The following is an 18945-nucleotide window of genomic DNA, read 5'->3' as shown; positions in this document are numbered from 1 at the left end:
AACTATAAATGTCGTAGTCTCTTGTGATGTGTGTCCATTCCATTAATCCATTTATCACTGCAATGGAGCGGAGAGAAGTTACTCACGACGGGATGTTGTGCATTGGTACTGAAAATATCTGTTAGATGTCGCTCACGCACAAATTCACCACAATATTGCCTACCTTTAGGCGTTGAACGCACTAATTTCAAATAGAGGATTGACTAACGAGTAGTAACTTTAGCTTTATTGATTTTAATCCTTTATTTTGCGATATTCAGATTAGCATAATATTCTAAGTAAAGTGGTAGCCACAACTGGGGATCAGATTTCCAGCTTCTTCCCTTTAAAACTTCACCTTCCCTCATTTCCACCAACGGCTACATTGAGCTTTGCTCGGTACATCACAGCGTGCCTCACCGCCACTGTACTCGAGACCCTTCGGGCACTCGAGGATGCAGGCCTGGCCGGACAGGCACTCGTAGAACTGGTTGCAGTGCAGCTCGTGGCTGAAGCTCAGCGAGAAGCTGCGTTTGCCGGCCGGCGGGCAGCGCTCGGACGGTTGGCAAGCGTTCCGCTTCGACCGGCACGGTATGCACGGGCAGGTTGGACAGTTCGGATCGTCTGGCAGTATGTTCGGGTCGCAGCCGGCCACATTGGGCCATTCGCAGCGCTGCTTCGCCTTGCTCCAGTGCAGCCCGTCCGGGCACTCCTTCAGGCAGGCGTTGCCCCAGCTACACTTGTAGAACAGTGTGCAGTTGTCCGGATGGGGCAGGAACGTTTCCACCCCGTTGCCGGGCGGACAGAGCGGGTTCGGATGGCAGGCGGCGTTCTCCGGCGGATCCTCGATGATGGGTGGATACTCGCATCCGGCCTGGGACGGCCAGTCACACACGTTTTCGCGCGCGTTAAAGTGCAGCCCGGGCGGGCATCGCATCTCGCAGATGAGGCCAAAGTTGCACTTGTAGAACTTGTCGCAGTCGTCGTGCGGGAAGAAGGTTGGGTCACACTTTTCGCACTTCGGGCACCGGTTGTCCGGGTAGCAGTTCGAGGGCGGACAGGTCGGACAATCCACCTCCGGGGTGGTGGTGATTTGCGTGGTCGTGGTGGTGATTGGCGCCGCCGTGGTAGTGGTGGTAGTTACAGGAGCCACTGTGGTGGTCGTCGTGGTGACAGGAGCTGCCGTTGTAGTGGTGGTAGTAACTGGAGCCACCGTGGTAGTTGTCGTAGTAACAGGAGCCACCGTGGTAGTTGTCGTAGTAACAGGAGCCGCCGTAGTAGTTGTCGTAGTAACAGGAGCCGCCGTAGTAGTGGTCGTAGCGGGAGCGATCGTAGTGGTCGTTGGCTCGGGCGTTGGAGTTTCCGTATCGTCCGGATCAAAGGTGCACTCTTCGAAGATGGGGCTCCACACTAGCCCGGGCGGGCAGGCCATCTGGCAGGACGTTCCATCGCGACAAATGTAGTACCAATCGTCCCGTTCTGGGTGAGGCAACTTCGTCGGAGGTACCGTATCCGGCACCGGACAGTCCGGGTTCGGGCGACAGTCGGGCACCTTACAGATGGGCGGCACGACCGGCGTGCAGTCGGACAGGTTGGGCGTTACACAGCGCTGGAAAACGTTACTAAACCACATGCCCACGGGACACTCGGTGATGCAGGAGTAGCCGAACGTGTTGCACGTAAAGTACGCATCGCAACGGCTCGGATGGGGGAAGGCTTTCGGTGGCAGGATCGGATCACAGTCTACCGGGCACCGCAGATCGAGAAAGCAGCCCGGCTCACAGATCTCATCGGGTAGAACAATGTTGCCATCATTGTCCAGTCCTGGCGTGGTGTTCGGCCCGGCGGTTGTTCCGGTCGGTAAATCAGCGCCCGGGGCACACTCCACCTGTTGCGGCCAAACACAAACCCTCATTTTCACGTGGAACAGTAGATTGGCCGGACAAGCGAACAGGGCCGCGCCGGACTGAGTGCATTGGTAAAACAGGCCACAGTTTTCCGGGTGCGGCAGCTTGAGGCCTGGCTTGGACGATGCGCACGGATCGACGATGGCACGTCCGAGGTACGTTTCGTCGAGCGAGACAATCGAGTCCTCCTTGCGCTGGCGGCAGCTATTCGCTGGTAGATCGTTCGTACACCCACCGATGGATGCATTGTAATACTGAACGCCACAGGTCAGCAGCACGAGCTTGTCGTCCACACACTCCAGATACTTGCGACAGTCGGTCGGATGCGCTAGCGTAGTACTCTGCGAGCAGGGATCACTGAGAGCGGCACTGGGGGCTGGAAGTAGGCAGGCCGCAACCACGACCAAACACGTCGTCACACGCACAACCCATCGTGGGCAGACCATGGTGAAGCTGATTGGCTCCGGCTCGATCCGCTGGCCAGTACTAGTAGCGCCCTGTTGTCGGTGGCAGGCTTTTGTAGCCGTGGCCCGCGCCCGGTAGTCCGTTACATGTGCACACGCTGACAGATGACAAGTTGACGAGCATGGTTCTACAACACATCTCGCATTGTTGGTTGACCATGTACAGGAAGCAGAAACGCGGCAATCCACTTCCGTTGATTGGTTCGCCTGCGGTGCGGGATATCATGTACATCGAGAGGAGGAGTAGGTGTTGGGGGCATCATCGTTTTGCAAAATAGGCGAATCGCACACTGCAGGGTTCGCTGGTCGATTGATCGATGGATGTGTGAAGTGCTGCTATTATTTGGTTGAGGAGTTGAGGAAAAAGGAATTTTTTTAAATTCACGAAAATTAAGAAACAGTTAATAGCGTTACAAAATAATTAAGGTGATTTAAGGTACGTAAGATTATGGAAGAGAACGGATGATTATTATTGACAGATTACCAAAGTATAAAGCAGCTGCCTGTTGGTTTATTCGAAAGCCGCACTGGCTTTTACAAGGCAGGATGGGATCGATTCTCAATTGGAATGTGTGTTGGGACTGGAAGGAATGAGTCTTTTTCTTTTCACCTGATTTTGTGGTAACAAATGTCTTATACCCACAGCTTTCTACCACTTTGCCAACCACTGGAAGCGACGCGAAACAGCAAATAAAACAGCTCCAAAACACTCTACCTTTGTATGACGTATGCTTCTGCAGGATCTGTCGCCCTTGCAGTACTGGCCAGTCGGTCACCGATAGTGTTACAGAGCGTTATCTTCCTCGTTTGCTCGCCGCAACCTTACCACATTCCGGCGGAGAGGATCGATAAGATCGGTAACAGTGTGTCCACCGTCTGCTAACCAGTAATCAGGCGGCTTCTCTCATACATGTGAACCGTGACAAAGGCAACAAAACAAACAAACAGAGAAAAAAACGTGATAACACACGCTTCTGGTGTTACGTTTATTTTTAAAGTGTGCTTCTATTTCCCGCCAGATTTGGTTGGGTACACCTCACGCTAAGACAGACTGACGAACACGGTAGGTGCCGCTGTAGGTGCCGTCGGGACGAAGATGCACTGTTTCAGCCGGTTGTACCATCGCTGACCCTCTGGGCATCGAAGCCGCAGGATACGCCTGTACAGTACCTCCACGAAGGGTAGATCGCCCGGCTTGAAGGTGGTGGTTTCCTCTTGTCCGACACAACCAGTAAACGCCAGCAGAAGGAGAATAAGTGTACACAGAGCGAAGATAGCCAGCTTTGCCATGATACGTTTGCCGTTATGGGAGCTAATTCGGTACAACCTTCTAGTTGGGTGATGTTTTCTTGACTGTTTTGCTCAATCGTATGCGATACGGAACGAAATCAGGCAAGGGTAATAAATCTTCCTTTGGGCCATAAACGAAATACGCGTATTGAATCCGATAGACGGTAAAGCAACTTCCGGCATTTCCCTGTACGATACTGGTGTCTTATGTCTAGACTGGTTTGATCGCAATCGGTCAAAAACCTTGATCAAAACAAACTGAAATAGCTTATTTTTGTCATAAAAGTTGGTAATGTTCCATGAAAACGGTATTTAAAAATTGGAGCCAAACCCAAACTTCCATTCCACACACTTTCACCGATAAAGAGTTTGGATCGTCTGCCAAAAAAACAACAAAAGTCTACACAAAGTAGAGATTTAACGCGATCAGTTTCTCACCCAGACGTGGTTATTGTTGGATTTATTGCTAGGAAGGGTGCCTTCGTATTGGGCCATTACACTAAGCCTCGACTAGCTGATAAGAGCTGCGCCACACGGGCACGGAATTGATTGGCACCTTTAAATAATCGCCACGACTCACAGGCGCACGAAGACGCACGGGTTTTAACGGAGATTATAAATATGGTTTTATTGCTTTATGGGTGTAAGCTTAAGCGATATACAGTTTGGGTATGGATTGGGCTACGTAGGCAGACGTCGGTGAAACGTCTGGCGCAGCAGCGAACATGGCGGCTGAAAACTTGCGCATTTGCTTACGCCATTCCATGGCTAGTGCGCAGAGCTCGAACGCGGGGATGCATCGCAACGGGTGCTGGGGCCGCCGTGGGGACGGTAGGTACTGACGGACCGGCCGTCGGTACGGTAGGTACTGTCGCATCGGCGGTCGTGCTGCCCGCGACGGTCGTGCTACCGACCACGGTTGTACTAGGTGTTGGGGCCGTCGGAATTGGGCTCGGGGCAGTCGGTATGGTAGCGGTGGAGGTATATGTTGGAGCGGTGGGAACTTCCACGGTCGTGGGCGATACGGTGGTAGTGGCTGCCGTTGTAGTAGTGGTGTCGATGGGTGCTGTCGTAGGTGCGGTAGTTGGTGCGGTAGTTGGTGCGGTAGTTGGTACTCCCGTAGGTCCGGGTGTTGGGGCCGTCGGTACAGTAGTGGCCGCTGCAGTAGTAGTAGTAGTAGTGAATGCAGTTGTCGTAGTGGTAGTGGCAGACGTAGTAGTAGATACGGTGGTAGGTGGTGTTGTGGTAGTCGGTAGCGTTGGAGCAGTAGTTGGAGACGCCGTCGATACTGTGGTCGGGATAGTGGGGATAGCCGTTGTTCCCGATCCAAGGGTACACTGCGCGTAGTAAGGATGGTCGCAGCGTTGCAGTTGGAATCCGAAGTGTTGGTTCACGGGGCACGATTTCAGGTATTTTTTGCCATAGGAGCAGGTGTAGAACAGGCCACAATCGGTTTCGTGCGGCAGATGAAAGGGCGGATTATCCACCAGCGGGCACCGGGGATCTGGTTCCTGTGCGCTCACAAACGCGAGCGTTGCTAGGAATGCCACAATGACACACTTCCACATTTTTGTAACTACACACGCACTCATACACAGACTTTAACAGAAGGACAGAGCACCGTTTGTGGCAAATCGCGCACGATCAACGTAAACCGAATAACTGGAAGCCGTGGCAATGGTAGCTCATCTTTTATAGCCTTTTAACCGCCCAATCGAACGCTATGCTGGCTTCCGTCTGCGTAATCCACTGTTTCTGGCGATAAGATATACGCCCATATATATCGTTGCCGAAAGTGTTTTCCGACAGCAACAGTGCGCGTCAGATGTGCAGATTAAAGGCACGTCTACCGCGATACTGAGGCGTCCATCATGAACCTGCAGCTCGACCGTGCTGTTCAAGAAGGGTGTAAGCTATGATAATACGTATATTTTCTCAGACTTCAGTGTGATGTAATCTAGAGCGGGGAAATTATCTTCGAGCAGCGCCATAATAATCATTATTTTTAGCCGTTACGCGATCAATTCTGTAGATACAACTCGCACATTTTTGGGATTGCGATCAATGATTTGTAATAATGAATGCAAGCAATGGCGCCTGAAGGTATGCAATGTACACCTGCTATCTGCTACGTTGGCGTGTCGTGGCACTTGCTTCGCATCCCATGCCACTACCGGTAAACTCTACCGGATGAATCATACTGGATTTTGCCACCATCTTCTAATACGATTTGAGAATTCGAACGAACAAAGGATCATGTTTATGTATATTAGATAACAACGGAATAAATGTTATAAATGAAAGAATGTATCTAAGTAATCCATTTCAACGCATTGCATACCTAGCAGGCGTTTTTTGTATACCTATTCGCACTGTTATATTTGTTGTATTTGTTCAAACTACCAAACTTTGACCGGTTTTACAAAATCATAAATATATCTGGATCATGCTACTGTTCATTAGGGTCTTGCGATTCAGGAGAAGGCGTTTCCGGTTCAGGCGTTATCGGAGCAGCAGTTGGCGTTTCTGGAGTAGGTGGTTCCGGAGCGGGAGTAGGTGGTTCCGGAGCAGGTGTTTCCGGAGCAGGTGTAGGCGTTTCCGGATCAGGCGTTTCTGGATCAGAAGTAGGTGGTTCCGGAGTAGGTGTTTCTGGAGTAGGTGGCTGCGGAGTAGGTGTTTCCGGAGCAGGAGTAGGCGTTTCCGGATCAGGCGTTTCTGGATCAGGAGTAGGTGGTTCCGGAGTAGGTGTTTCTGGAGTAGGAGTAGGTGGTTCCGGAGTAGGAGTAGGCGTTTCCGGATCAGGCGTTTCTGGAGTAGGAGTAGGTGATTCCGGAGTAGGAGTAGGCGTTTCCGGATCAGGAGTTTCAGGAGTAGGAGTAGGCGTCTCTGGATCAGGCGTTTCCGGATCAGGTGTTTCCGGAGTAGGAGTAGGTGTTTCCGGATCAGGCGTTTCTGGAGTAGGAGTAGGTGATTCCGTAGTAGGAGTAGGCGTTTCCGGATCAGGAGTTTCAGGAGTAGGAGTAGGCGTCTCTGGATCAGGCGTTTCCGGATCAGGTGTTTCCGGAGTAGGAGTAGGTGTTTCCGGATCAGGCGTTTCCGGATCAGGTGTTTCCGGAGTAGGAGTAGGCGGTTCCGGAGTGGGAGTAGGTGGTTCTGGATCAGGTGTTTCCGGAGTAGGAGTAGCCTCTTCCGTCGTGGTGATGGGAGGAGTGGCAGTAGTAGGCGCTGCAGTTGGTACCGTTGGTGGTGCGGCTGTTCCAACCGTGGGAACGGTAATGGTAGGCTCGATTGATATCGTGCTGGTTGTCGTTTCCTGCTCGGTCGTGGACTCAGTAACAGTAACTTCCGGAACGGTGGGTAGCGATGGTCCTGTCCAATCAGTTGTGGTACTTAGCGTAGGCACAACCGTCAAACTGGTGGGTGACGTTAGGGTCGGTGTGGTTGGCACTGTTGGACCGGTTGGGCCGGTTGGATTGGGTTGCAACGTGGTAAAGTTAGGATCACATTGTGCCACTTCCGGTGACTCGCAGCGCAACGTTACTGGTGAAAAGTGTTCTCCGTTAAAGCACGACAGCAGATACTTGTTGCCATTCGAGCAGATGTAGTACTGGGTGCAGTCGCTTTCGTGAGGAAAAGCTTGGTTCGCAACACCATCGCAAACTACCGTTTGGCCGGCGAGGCAATCGAGCATGCCAACCAGAAGCAAGGCGATAATCTTTAGACGTACCGACATCGTACCAGAAGTCGTGGAGAGCGATTCTAACCGAACAACACGCGACCCGGAACAGAACTGTTCGGGTGTGTTTGACTGCCGGCTGCATGGTTGGAAGCTTGCAGACTACACTATCTAATCTGCTAAGCTACTGATATAGTAAGTTTATGGGAGGATATTGCTGGAACAGATCCTCAATCTCGTTTTGGGGGAGGGTTCGTGGCTTACGGGTGCATTCAGCCTGCCGCTATCACCGTCACGAGTATGGCCTGGTTATTGAGCGAATTCGATTTTCTTATTTGCGATCGATGTTTTCGAGTTCGACGATTGTGTACTTTAGACGACAGGAAGAGGCGATAAGATAGGGCGTCATTCGCCACAGGCACCCTGAATAGCTCTCACCCGAGACAGTGGGCCTTAGTCAGTGGTCCATAAAGAAAACAACGGTACTGTTTGGTAGCACCCGCAGCCGCATCATACAACAAAAAGGAACAACCGCAAGCATGTAATGTATCGTTAATTGGTACACCAGTTTTAACTTTAACAAACAACGCACTGCGAAAGAACGTCAAACGATTAAGAATGGCATGTAGTACTTTGGCAAACGCGCTAGAACGTAACCTTCAGCGCCGTCGCTATATAAAGCTTCCATTCTACCTGCTGTGATTGCATTCCATTTTAGTTTGAACACAGTGCGAACTGCAACACAACCAAAATGCGAGGTAAAGTCCTGACTAAAAGCGTTAGGTGAGTGATGAGTGTGGTGTTTAACCGGAAAGCTCTTCCCTTTCCTGCAGGTATGTTTGTAACAATTCTGGTCCCACTGGCGCTGGCCACCGTGCTGGAGGCGAAGGTTTTGGCCACCCGTGACCCACGCTGTCCCCGTGTGGACGATCCGGAACGTACGGTCCACCTGACACATCCAACCGATTGCAACCGTTTTCTGGTCTGCTCGTCCGGCATGGCTTACGAGATGCGCTGCCCGGACGGGTTAGAGTACGATGTGGAACAGAGCAGCTGTGATTACGATTATCTCGTGCGCTGCTCGACTGAGGGACGTATACCGATGAAGCAGGCCAACTATGGGTTCGAGATGCCGCTGGAGCAGCTCGCCTTAAACCGCCCATCGTGGAACGATCAGCAGGAGGAACCGCGCGTTGACTCGCCGCCTCAGCCAGTGCCACAGTACAAACCGGCCGTCAGTGTCGTTGATGCGCGCTGCCCCCGGACGGACGATCCGATGAAACCGATCCATCTGCCGCGCACCGGCAACTGTGGCAAGTTCATGAAGTGCTTCGGCGGCCGTGCTTACGAGATGGACTGTCCGGCTGGGTTGGAGTTCGATGCGAAGAATGGCCGTTGCGAGTACCCGGCATTGGCCCGGTGCAGCCGGCTGTGAGGTTTGTTACCTTTGTGCCAATCGTCTCGTGGATAGGTCAGTATTATCTGTGAATAAAGATCACTTGCTGTGTGGCAAGTGTTGTGCAGACTAAAGGTGGGAAAATTCGATGTATTATTGCCGGAACGAGCTGAAGATAAAGGTTTTGAATGCATACAGCAATTTATAGATAACAGCATGGCCATTAATAAGAGGAATAAGGGGATTAATCATGTAGCGCATGGTTTCGATATGTACAATGTCTACACGAAAATAGGTAACTATCAGCATTGACATAAACTCTAGAAGTACTAAGAAGTGTAGTAATGACGTTGGTTGAGTAGGTTAGCTTCTTCTTCTTCTTTTTTCTTCTTTGGATCAACGGCCGTTGTCGGTCAAGGCCTGCCTGTACCACTTGTGGGGTTGGCTTTCAGTAACTTATGGATTACCCCCCATAGCAGGATAGTCAGTCCTACGTAGGGCGGCGGCACGGTCCATATGGAGCTTGAACCCATGACGGGCATGTTGTTACGTCGTACGAGTTGACGACTGTACCACGAGATCGACTCTAGTAGTTAGCTAATAGATTATAATTTTAGTAATTGGGCGTCTTGGGTGTCTATGGGAATCTTCGGTGTCTTCTTCTTCTATTTTGCATTATGTCCTTCGCGGACATTTGAGCCTATATAGGCTTTCGAGACTTATTCAGCACCATGCAGCTGTATAGACAAGCCCTTGCTACGGGGGACGGTTCATTCTAGGCTTGAACCCATAACGGGCCTATTTCGAGTTGACGACTGTACCACGGGACCACCAATACCGCGTGGACATGTGGTAGTACTTATCAACATTCTTGTCTTTTTCTACTTCTCTATCTTCTTCTTTCGATTGCTTGGGTACATCGACGATGTAAAGACCAAATAAAATTGATGGCTTTTTTCTAATCTGTATGATCATTCATTGGAGCGCGTCTTTCGCCATTGAAGCTTGCACCGATTTAAACCAAGTTAAGAAAACAAAATCCAGCAAAAGATTTCAGAGCAAAAACCAGATACTTTATTCAACCAATGTCCGGATGCTTCCGGTGGTAGCATCTACAGCCACGCGCTAGGGACTTTGCACACAATTGTGTGCTGTCCGCTAGTTAGCAGGGAGTTAGAAGCGCGAGCACTGGGCCAGGGCGGGATAGTCGCAACGGTTCACCTTCGAGCCGAACTCGAGCCCGGCCGGGCAGTCCATCTCGTAGGCGCGGCCACCGAAGCACTTCATGAACTTGCCACAGTTTCCGTTCACTGGCAGATGGACCGGCTTCATCGGGTCGTCGGCACGGGGGCAGCGGGCATCAACGATGCCGGGCACGATCTTGTAACCGTCGGCGGTCAGCTGCTCGCTCTGGGGCTGGGCCTGGTACTGGGGCTGGTACTGGTACTGGGTGTCGTACTGTGGCTGCATGTTGTACGCCTCGAAGCGGGGCTCCTGCGGCATGTTGTACGCGTTGTACGACATTTCCGGGTACTGGGGGGCGGCCGCGACGCCAGCCACGATGACAGCGAGAACGATGAAAGCTGCAAGAGAGTGCGAGAACACGTGTGAACGGTAAGCTTAAACTATTTGATCCACCCTGCAGGTGTCTTTGACTTACCCTGCATTGTTGCTGTTGATTGGTTGAAGGGATGCGCTTGGGACAGCTTTGGAAATGACTTGCTACCAAATGATACCTTCTCCTTGGCCGGCCCGATGCTTTTATACAAAACTTTGAAAGTAATTTGCCTAATTGATACGTTTGCTTCCACTAATTGGTACCACCGCAGCATCGTGGGGGGGAGGATCGACTCTACGCTTTTTACGCCGCTATCGATGACATCGTATCTTCTCGGGTACGTTGTTATCGCGCGGTTCTACGAAAACGCAACAAAAGCGTACGAACCATTACGCGGTACTTTCCGAACATCTTGTTCGTTGTTTACTGGTTGTACGCATACCATCCTCTTTACAAAGTTCCGGGTGTTGCCCAAATAATGCCCAGCCGGAATTGGTCTATTTCAGACTAAAAATGGATTTCGTTCATTTATTCATAGTTGCAGAAGTCAATGAAAGATTCTATTACTTATCCGGCGCTACAACCTCTCTGCTATCTTATCCTGTCTCAGGAGTGTCCGAAATCACTCACGGTCTCGTGCCTTCGTCTGCCAATCCGTTATCCTCTATGAAAATTCTATACTTATGGTATATTGTACCGGATTTAGTTCGATAGTTGTAAGGTAATTTAGATAATCCTAGATTAGAGGCGAATCGTACCTAAAGTCTCCTTAAACATTAACAAAGAATGACATGACATTGCCGGTCTCGCGGTGCATTCGTCGAATAGCACGATTTAACAATATGTTTGTCATGAGTGGGTTCAAGCTCTGAATGGATAGTGCCCCCATACGTAGGACTGACTATCCTGCTTTGGGTAATCAATTAACAATTGAAAGCCAAACCCCACTAGTGGTACTGGCAGACTTTGACCATCAACGGTTGTTGAGCTAATGAAGAAGAAAAAGATGACAAAAACCTGGACAATATAGGCATGATCTATTTCTTCTTCTTCAGCAATACAACCTTAGTCACGCTTTAGACCTGCGCTAACCATGAATGTCCTTGGCTATCTGTGAATTTTTAGTGTACTCATAGCAGGATAGTTAGTCGTGCGTATGGGGGACTTGACCCAGTCGGGTATGTTGTTCGAGATGACGACTATTCGATGAAACTGGCATGATCGCATCGTTTTTAATCCCCATGAAGAACAAGGAGGTATTTAGAATACATACAAAATGTGGGTAATAGGGAACTTTTGGGACAGGTTTAGTTAGTTTTCTTCAAGCGAAATCTTTCTTTATCATGACTACCGGGGGGGGGGGGGTGCCTTCGGGGTTAGTTTGCTTTAACCTGGGAGGATGCTCAGAATGTCTGGGATAATAATGTAGACAAAAAAAAGGCACTGGCAGGTGGATGGGAAACTTGCTAGACCCTGTGAAGACTAGGTCTCTTGTCCAAACATTAAGGTAGTTAGCATTACCTGAAGCATCACAAGATTTGACTTTATTGGGCATAGCGTCCCTCGAGCCAAAAACAGTTGACAATAAATCATATTATGAAGTTGTTATGGACCATTACATGCAATTTACTCGGTAATGAATAGATGAAAGCAGTGCTAGAGCGTCAATAGAACCCCAAATTGACATATGCAGAAAAGGCACTGATAAGCTTTTCGTGTGTTCAAATTTTCAAAAGATTCGAAAGATTAAATAATAAGCATCTAGGTGTATCAGGAGGACCATATGTGCTACATAAGGCCAGAACAATCTTGCAGATGTAAGCGAGTGCTCAAATTATTCAAATTAAACTTAGAAAGAAGGCACACGGATGTCGTCGTTGCTGTCGTCGAGTCGTTGTCTTGTCCATAACACATGAAGCCATAAATTTCTAAGCTCGAATGAACTGAAATCCTCCAACTATGCTGCACTGTACTGTACAACAGCCAAGCTATGTTTACGATCGGTCCTCAATGCTATCCTCTGTCACGATCGATTATAAATTTAAAACCTGGGATTTATAAATGGGATTATAAAACCCATGACGAGCTTGTAAATAAGACGCACTTCTTACAAAACATGCTATAAGCTCTCACCGGAATGCTGCCTGCAAAGGCCTAATTTCTCCCACAGTATTAACCTCTCCTGGAACGAACGAATATCTCCACTGTTACCCTCAGTTTGTCACTTCAACCATCAATATCGTTGCAAATAATCAGTAACCAATGAATTCAATTGGCATTACGAAGGTGTTTTATTGATTACAAGTAAGCTAATACCACCGGCTAGTCTTGCGATGTTGCCATAACTCATTACTCGTTTGTGCTTTTCTGTTTGTTTTACAGTCGTTTTGTCGTTCTCGCTCGATCGCTGTGCACGGGGTGGGCGAACACATCTAGACACGGCACTGAGCCACAGCCGGATAGTCGCAACGGTTCATGCGTGCGCTGAACTCCAGACCGGCCGGGCAGTCCATGACGAAGCCCAGACCGCCGGTACACTTCAGGAACTTGTCGCAGTGGCCGGCGTACGGCAGATGGACCGGGCGCATCGGATCGTCCGTACGGGGGCAGCGCGAATCCGGGATGGCCTTGGTCGGGGCTTGGTTGTTGTTGTACTGGCCATTGTTGTACTGCGGGTTGTACTGCTGGTTGTACTGCTGGTTGTACTGCTGGTTGTAGTCTTGCGGGATGCCCACCTGGTAGTAGCTGTTGTAGTCGTACTGGGCCGACACACAAGCAATGAGGCACAGTGCAATGATGGCTGCGAAGGAAAAGAAAACGACCCAGTTAGAACCTAAGAGACCATTCTAACACACCAAACTCTGCCCTCTAAATGTTACCTTTCATTTTTATGATTCGTTTGCTTCTTCCGCTGAACGTTGATCGAAACTGGTGGCACTCGAATGGTGAAGCAGTAGCGACGCCCGGTGTCTATTTATACGATCTTTTGCGTAGCGAGCTTTACATAACGCAAGTTGGCCGCGCGCAAACTTATTAGTTAGAATGTATTTCGCTGTTCCACGCATCTTGTCGGCTCGTTCTTTATCGCAAGGGAAAGATTTCTCGGTTTCGATTACTTACATTTGTAAGTTCGCGGTACAGAACTACGGTGCCGGAGCAGCTGCTCGATAAATAAGCATATGTAAAGGTGGGCATCGAGCAATCGAGCCTTGAGATTGCATAACAGGCTAATTGATGCTAGCGTTGATTAATGTTTATTAGATTGCCATTAGAGCATCAGGAAATGAAACATTGTATTGATATTTTGATGTTTTGCTCTTTTCATTTTATTCAAAATACTCTACATAGATGGAGATCGTAAAAAGAGAGAGAGAGAGAGAGAGAGAGAGAGAGAGAGAGAGAGAGAGAGAGAGAGAGTTGTATGTAATATTGTTATAATTATAGCGTGATATTCACTTAATCTAGGGACATACGCTTAACTCTTACCTCCTGATGCTGTCATAACTTCTTGTCATACTTAATCCTCACTCCAATACCGTCCTCCGATCGCAAGTTCCAGTAAGAACTTGGCCAACCTACCTGCGATGGACGATCACCTGACACTATCCCTCTTTGCATCGTGGTGAAAGTGCAGCACCTTGAGCATCGAGGTCTCAATTTTGGTCGAGCAGTTCCGGTAGCAAACCGGTAGTTTCGGCTACTTTTTACGCACTTTTCGATTCGTCCTGCGATAAACGAGGGTTACAGAACTTTCACATTACCCATGACCTGAAACGTCCATTACCATACGATTCCGGGAAGCGTGGTTCAAAATTTCCACCCTAAAAACGATGCACAGGGTCGCGCTTCGATAAGATAACCTGAAGCGTGTGCCGCGGTGCCACCCGTGTGAGCGCGTGTGCGGGCAAAAGGTTATAAAATGTAAATGATTTGCCAGTGAGAGCAACAAAAAAGCGACAGAACGCTAGCTACGCATTACAAAAACGACGACAATGCGAGGTAAATAGGTGCTGAGATTCTCCCAAACGGTTTACTGCATGTGTGATTCTCCTTCTCTCGTAGGTGTCACTATGTCTGTAGGTACACCGGTCACCGTAGCGGTGATACTCGGTCTCTGTACCATCCTGGAAGCAACGTATCTGGAGCGCCCACTATGGGTGGCGGACAAGGGCAGACCCCAGTCGGTGTCCTTTGCCCAGGAGCAAGCGCGTACCGGTCAGGCGGTACAAGCGGCAAATGAACAGTCCTGGATGATTCCCGAACCCTACTATCCATCACGCACCGCAACGGGTTCGGATGGCTTTGAAAGTTTGCCTCAGCGGCCTCAGGAACAGTCGAATGTTGAGCAGAAGGTGCGCGAGGAACGTCCAATGGTTGAGAGTTTCCAGCCCAACTGGCCGTACGAACATCAGGAAATGTACTACGGACAAGGTGTGGCAGGTGAGCCCCAACCTTCGTGGTTACCCGAGCAAGAAAAGCACGTCGAACTGCCCAAACCGTCGGAACCAACAGTGGTGGATGCGTGGAACCAGTTCCAACTAAAGCCTGAGTTTGAATATCCTGCGTTTAATGGGCAGCAAACGTGGCAGATGGAACCGAAGCCGGAAGCCGCTCAGCCTCAAGCTGGACAGGAAGAGCATCAATCGTACCAGCCCAAACCAGAAGCACAGCCGGAACCGTACCCACCGAAGGTGCAAGAAATGCCACAAACTTATGGAAATCCACAAGCGGGATACGAGCCATCGTACCAGGGCCAGCAAGCTTACAACTCATATCCACCACGGCCAGAGCTGTACCGACCAGTGCCGTCCTACGGCGAACCTAACTATCCAACCCAATACTATGGCCAACAGTCTTTCCAATACATGCCCGAGCCGGTGTATGAGATGCAAGTACCGGTCAATAGAAAACCTGCCGTCCCGTCGGGTAAGCCTCAATCCGAACCTACCCGTGTGAGCAAACCACAGCCGGAACAGGGTCCCAAACCAGACTACTACCCGTACCAACCACAGGAATGGTATCCGTACCAAATGCCTACGCAAGAGCGGCAAGCCTCCATGCAAGTCGAGCCGGATGCACGTGCGCAATCCAATCTGGCCGTGCAGCCAACCTACCCGCGTGAACAGCAAGTGCCGAATCGTCCTGCCCCCGTGGACCGTGCTCCTCAGCCAAATCGCAAGCCCGTTCAACCGGCAAGGCCAGTTGCCCCGCGGCCAAGCCGTCCGATTGAGCGTCAACCGGAACAACCGATCGTAACCGTCCCGTCGGCACCGTGGGAAATGCAGTACAAACCGCTCGAGCCACCGAAACCGAAACCACCGGTGCAGCGGCCATCGTACTACGAGGATGCCGATGATGACGATAGTGAGGTGGTGGTAAAGTACGAGAAACCGATCACCCGCATGGATGCGCGCTGTCCGCGCGATGACGATCCGGCCAAGCCGGTTCACTTCCCGAGCGCGACCACTTGCGTCAAGTTCCAGAAGTGTTTCAACGGCATCGCGTACGAGATGAGCTGCCCGCCTGGGTTGGAGTTCGACGCGAAGAACAACCGGTGCGACTATCCGGCACGTGCCAGATGCTCGATTTAGAAACAGTGAGAGTACAATAAATGGTGAATGCTTCTGCTTCTGTGGAAAAAAGGAAAAGTTATGAGCAAACAGTTTTTGTTTTCTTTTTGATAGCTTACTAAAATAAAATCGAACAAGCATAATAAGAGTACTGTTGTGTTTTTATTAGAATCGAAGGGAGGGGGTGCAAAAGGCATAAATAAACTGATGATAAGAATTGAACCTGTTACTATGATTGGACTCATTATACTGTATCAGTATTAAGATCGTCCTGTCGGACCAGTTTCATGGTATAGTTGTCAAGTCGTGGTATACAACCTAACAACAGGGGTCCGTCTTGAGTTCAAGTCCCGTTTGGATCGAGACCCCCCGATTCGAAGGACTAAGATATTCTACTGACAACTAAACCAAGGAGTTTAGGACTTTTGATCATCGACTATGGTTGATGTGTGCCATGTATATGAAGAACAAGAAGAAATTTGACGTTGCCATGTGTGTAGCGTCAACTAAAAGGTATCAACTCTTCCAAGCAACCAACGGGGGGGTAGGCTCTTTGTTAGTTCTTTGAAGTGGCGTCATCTGTTGAGTAGTTACTGAATCAGCCGTTAAGTAGAAACTGTTTTCGATTATTTTTTGGGTATTCAGACTTCAGATAAGAGTCATTAAGGCCGGGCTACATTGATCGTACTCTCTGGTGTAATTTTGATTTTCACTAGCGCATCTGGCGGCGGCTGACCGAAGCATTTTGCCAAACAATTTGGGACTGCTCCAGAAAATACTATAGCTAAATAGCTTTGTAATTGATAGATAAATATGTTGTGCAAGTATTCCAGCCGTTTTCGCATCGAAAAACGGTTAAAAAACAACTTAAATTTGAGATCCGGCACGACCCTTCCCCCGACGACCAAAAAAAGCTTCCACCAGCCGCCGCCAGATGCGCTAGTGAAAATCAAAATTACGCGTGCGAGTACGATCAATGTAGCCCGGCCTTTATATTTTATAGATCTTTAACGGACAAGGTTCGTTGCTCTTAAATACATTCTAACGTTCATTCAACAAACAATTTTTGATAAAACCATTTCATTTGCTCACTTTTGTGTATGTACCATTTATTGTCAACGCATCTACTCACGCGCCTCGAATGTTTCTATGTGTGTGTGTTGTGTGTGTGTGTCTATCGAACAAATAAATACTTCCTTAACTCTACTTCTAACCTCCCTTCATCCGGAACGCCGCCGCCACCATCCTAGCTACCACGAATCGTACACTTGGCCACCTTCGGGTAGTCGCACCGATCGTACCGCACGCTCCAGTGCTGCCCGGCCGGGCACAGGATCAGATAGGCGCGCCCATCGTAGCACTTGTAGAACTTGCCACAATCCCGCGGATGGATGAAGTGGACTGGTTCGGCCGGATCGTCAGTTTTCGGGCAGCGTCCATCCTTAATGCCCTCAATCATCTCGCGCTGCTCCGGCGTCCATTCGGCCGAATCGAGCGGAATGTCGTCCAGATAGTAGTCATCGTCGTAGTAGTAATCATCGCTGGCAGCCGCCTTGCCCAAGCTTTTACGGCTTTTCTTCTGCACCGAGCACTGGGCAAACTGGGGATAGTCGCAGCGGTTAATGCGCATTCCAAACTCTTGCCCCACCGGACAGTCGATCGTGTAGGCGCGCCCATCGAAACATTTCATGAACTTGCGACAGTCGGTCGGATGGGACAGATGGATCGGCCGGTAGGGATCGTCAAACTTGGGACAGCGCACATCGTTCACGCCCGAATCGTAGTTGAAGCCAGCTTTCACTGGCTTAGCAAAGCCGACGGATGACTCTTCGTCGGTCTGCTCTGGTTCTTCGGCTTTCTCCACAACTTTCTGCTTGTCGCTCTCAGTGGCTGGCTTTTCCGCTTGCCGACCCAGAGAGCACCGTGCAAGGGACGGATAGTCGCAACGGTTCAGCCGAATGCCCCACTCCTGCCCAATTGGACACTCGAGCTCGAATGCGCGGCCATCGAAACACTTGAAGAACCGTCTACAGTCCGTGGGGTGCGCCAGGTGAGTCGGATTCATTGGATCATCGAACCGCGGGCACCGTGTATCGACCTGTCCCGCATCGTAGCTAAAGCCGGCCGGCTGTGGCTTCACATAACCCTGCTGGCAGCGGGCAAAGATGGGATAGTCACAGCGCTGCAGCTGCACACCGTACTCTTGGCCGGGCGGGCAGCTGATCGTGAAGGCACGCCCGTTGAAGCACTTCTGAAACTTGGTACAATCGGTCGGGATGGCGAGATGGACCGGGCTCATTGGGTTGTCGTACTGCGGGCAGCGCCCATCCGGAATGCCATCTTCGTACTTGAACGTATCGGCATGGGCAGGCAGCGCAATGCCACACACCAGCAGCAGCACCGCGATCGTCAGCAATGGCTGAAACACTGCACAGAAGGCTGGTTAATCACTGAAGGCACACTAGCCACACAGGCCTAAGCCTGCTCGACTTACCGTTCATGGTGAAAGAAACTGTCCACCTCCGTGTGTGCGTTGTTTGATTACAGTGCTCCGTGGATCGAAAATTAAAGCAACCTATCACCGACCAGCGTAAACCGTGCCTGAATGGTGCCTCACCGTTCAATGTCTTTCGTATTTATAGCACCTTCGAGACCATCGTTGAGGATGGTTATTCCCACCGGACGAATGCCGTTGTTATCCTTCGCACGTTAATGTATGGAATGTACAATGGCCCGCGATGACTCACTCGATTGCTGGTACAGTGTGTGTGTGTGAGTGTTTTTTTTATCAATCAAAACAACTAGCTGCCAGAACGATTGTAAGCTGCTGGACAGTGTCCAGCACTCACCCAAACATAAACACAAACACACCTCGGGAACATCGAAATGGCATTTACCTTGATCTGCATCTGCATCTTGATACGATCTGATGACTAACTGAAGAGTGTTGTTCCACTGTCCTTCTGCTGGACATGAGGGGGTAGGGTGTGTATGGTGGGAACGGTGTATCCGGCACGAGTGTGTTAGCATGTTTCCCCGTAGTTGCACCTCGCCCGATATCGATCAACAATGAAAGCTATTCGAAGTACCGGAAGTACTGCGGAC

General features: G+C 50.1%; 6 protein-coding genes across 6 annotated transcripts; 2 read left to right on the top strand and 4 right to left on the bottom strand.

The window, feature by feature from the left end:
- Window positions 1-212: 212 nt before the first annotated feature.
- LOC120901243 (mucin-2-like) lies at window positions 213-18453 on the bottom strand. Its single transcript, XM_040308944.1, has 7 exons — window positions 18335-18453; window positions 17095-18267; window positions 12768-13070; window positions 9934-10295; window positions 6094-7430; window positions 4488-5239; window positions 213-2448 (listed from the first exon to the last, which is right to left on the bottom strand). Exons 1-7 carry the CDS (start codon window positions 18339-18341, stop codon window positions 344-346), a joined length of 6039 nt encoding a protein of 2012 aa, XP_040164878.1. The 5' UTR covers window positions 18342-18453; the 3' UTR covers window positions 213-343.
- LOC120903514 (integumentary mucin A.1-like) lies at window positions 4242-5370 on the bottom strand. The gene has a single exon (XM_040312995.1). The coding sequence runs from the start codon at window positions 5230-5232 to the stop codon at window positions 4393-4395; it is 840 nt and encodes a 279-aa protein (XP_040168929.1). The 5' UTR covers window positions 5233-5370; the 3' UTR covers window positions 4242-4392.
- On the top strand, window positions 7796-8846 carry LOC120903516 (peritrophin-1-like). Its single transcript, XM_040312996.1, has 2 exons — window positions 7796-8074; window positions 8150-8846. The coding sequence occupies exons 1-2, from the start codon at window positions 8068-8070 to the stop codon at window positions 8749-8751; spliced, it is 609 nt and encodes a 202-aa protein (XP_040168930.1). The 5' UTR covers window positions 7796-8067; the 3' UTR covers window positions 8752-8846.
- LOC120903517 (peritrophin-1-like) lies at window positions 9764-10428 on the bottom strand. Its single transcript, XM_040312997.1, has 2 exons — window positions 10373-10428; window positions 9764-10295 (listed from the first exon to the last, which is right to left on the bottom strand). Exons 1-2 carry the CDS (start codon window positions 10377-10379, stop codon window positions 9886-9888), a joined length of 417 nt encoding a protein of 138 aa, XP_040168931.1. The 5' UTR covers window positions 10380-10428; the 3' UTR covers window positions 9764-9885.
- On the bottom strand, window positions 12538-13228 carry LOC120903518 (peritrophin-1-like). The gene is made up of 2 exons (XM_040312998.1): window positions 13150-13228; window positions 12538-13070 (listed from the first exon to the last, which is right to left on the bottom strand). Exons 1-2 carry the CDS (start codon window positions 13154-13156, stop codon window positions 12703-12705), a joined length of 375 nt encoding a protein of 124 aa, XP_040168932.1. The 5' UTR covers window positions 13157-13228; the 3' UTR covers window positions 12538-12702.
- Window positions 14229-15973, top strand: LOC120903513 (adhesive plaque matrix protein-like). The gene is made up of 2 exons (XM_040312994.1): window positions 14229-14269; window positions 14333-15973. Exons 1-2 carry the CDS (start codon window positions 14263-14265, stop codon window positions 15859-15861), a joined length of 1536 nt encoding a protein of 511 aa, XP_040168928.1. The 5' UTR covers window positions 14229-14262; the 3' UTR covers window positions 15862-15973.
- Window positions 18454-18945: the final 492 nt, after the last annotated feature.

Source organism: Anopheles arabiensis, chromosome 3, assembly GCF_016920715.1.
Source record: "Anopheles arabiensis isolate DONGOLA chromosome 3, AaraD3, whole genome shotgun sequence".
NCBI lineage: Eukaryota > Metazoa > Arthropoda > Insecta > Diptera > Culicidae > Anopheles > Anopheles arabiensis.
This window is presented reverse-complemented; position numbering and strand designations above follow the sequence as displayed.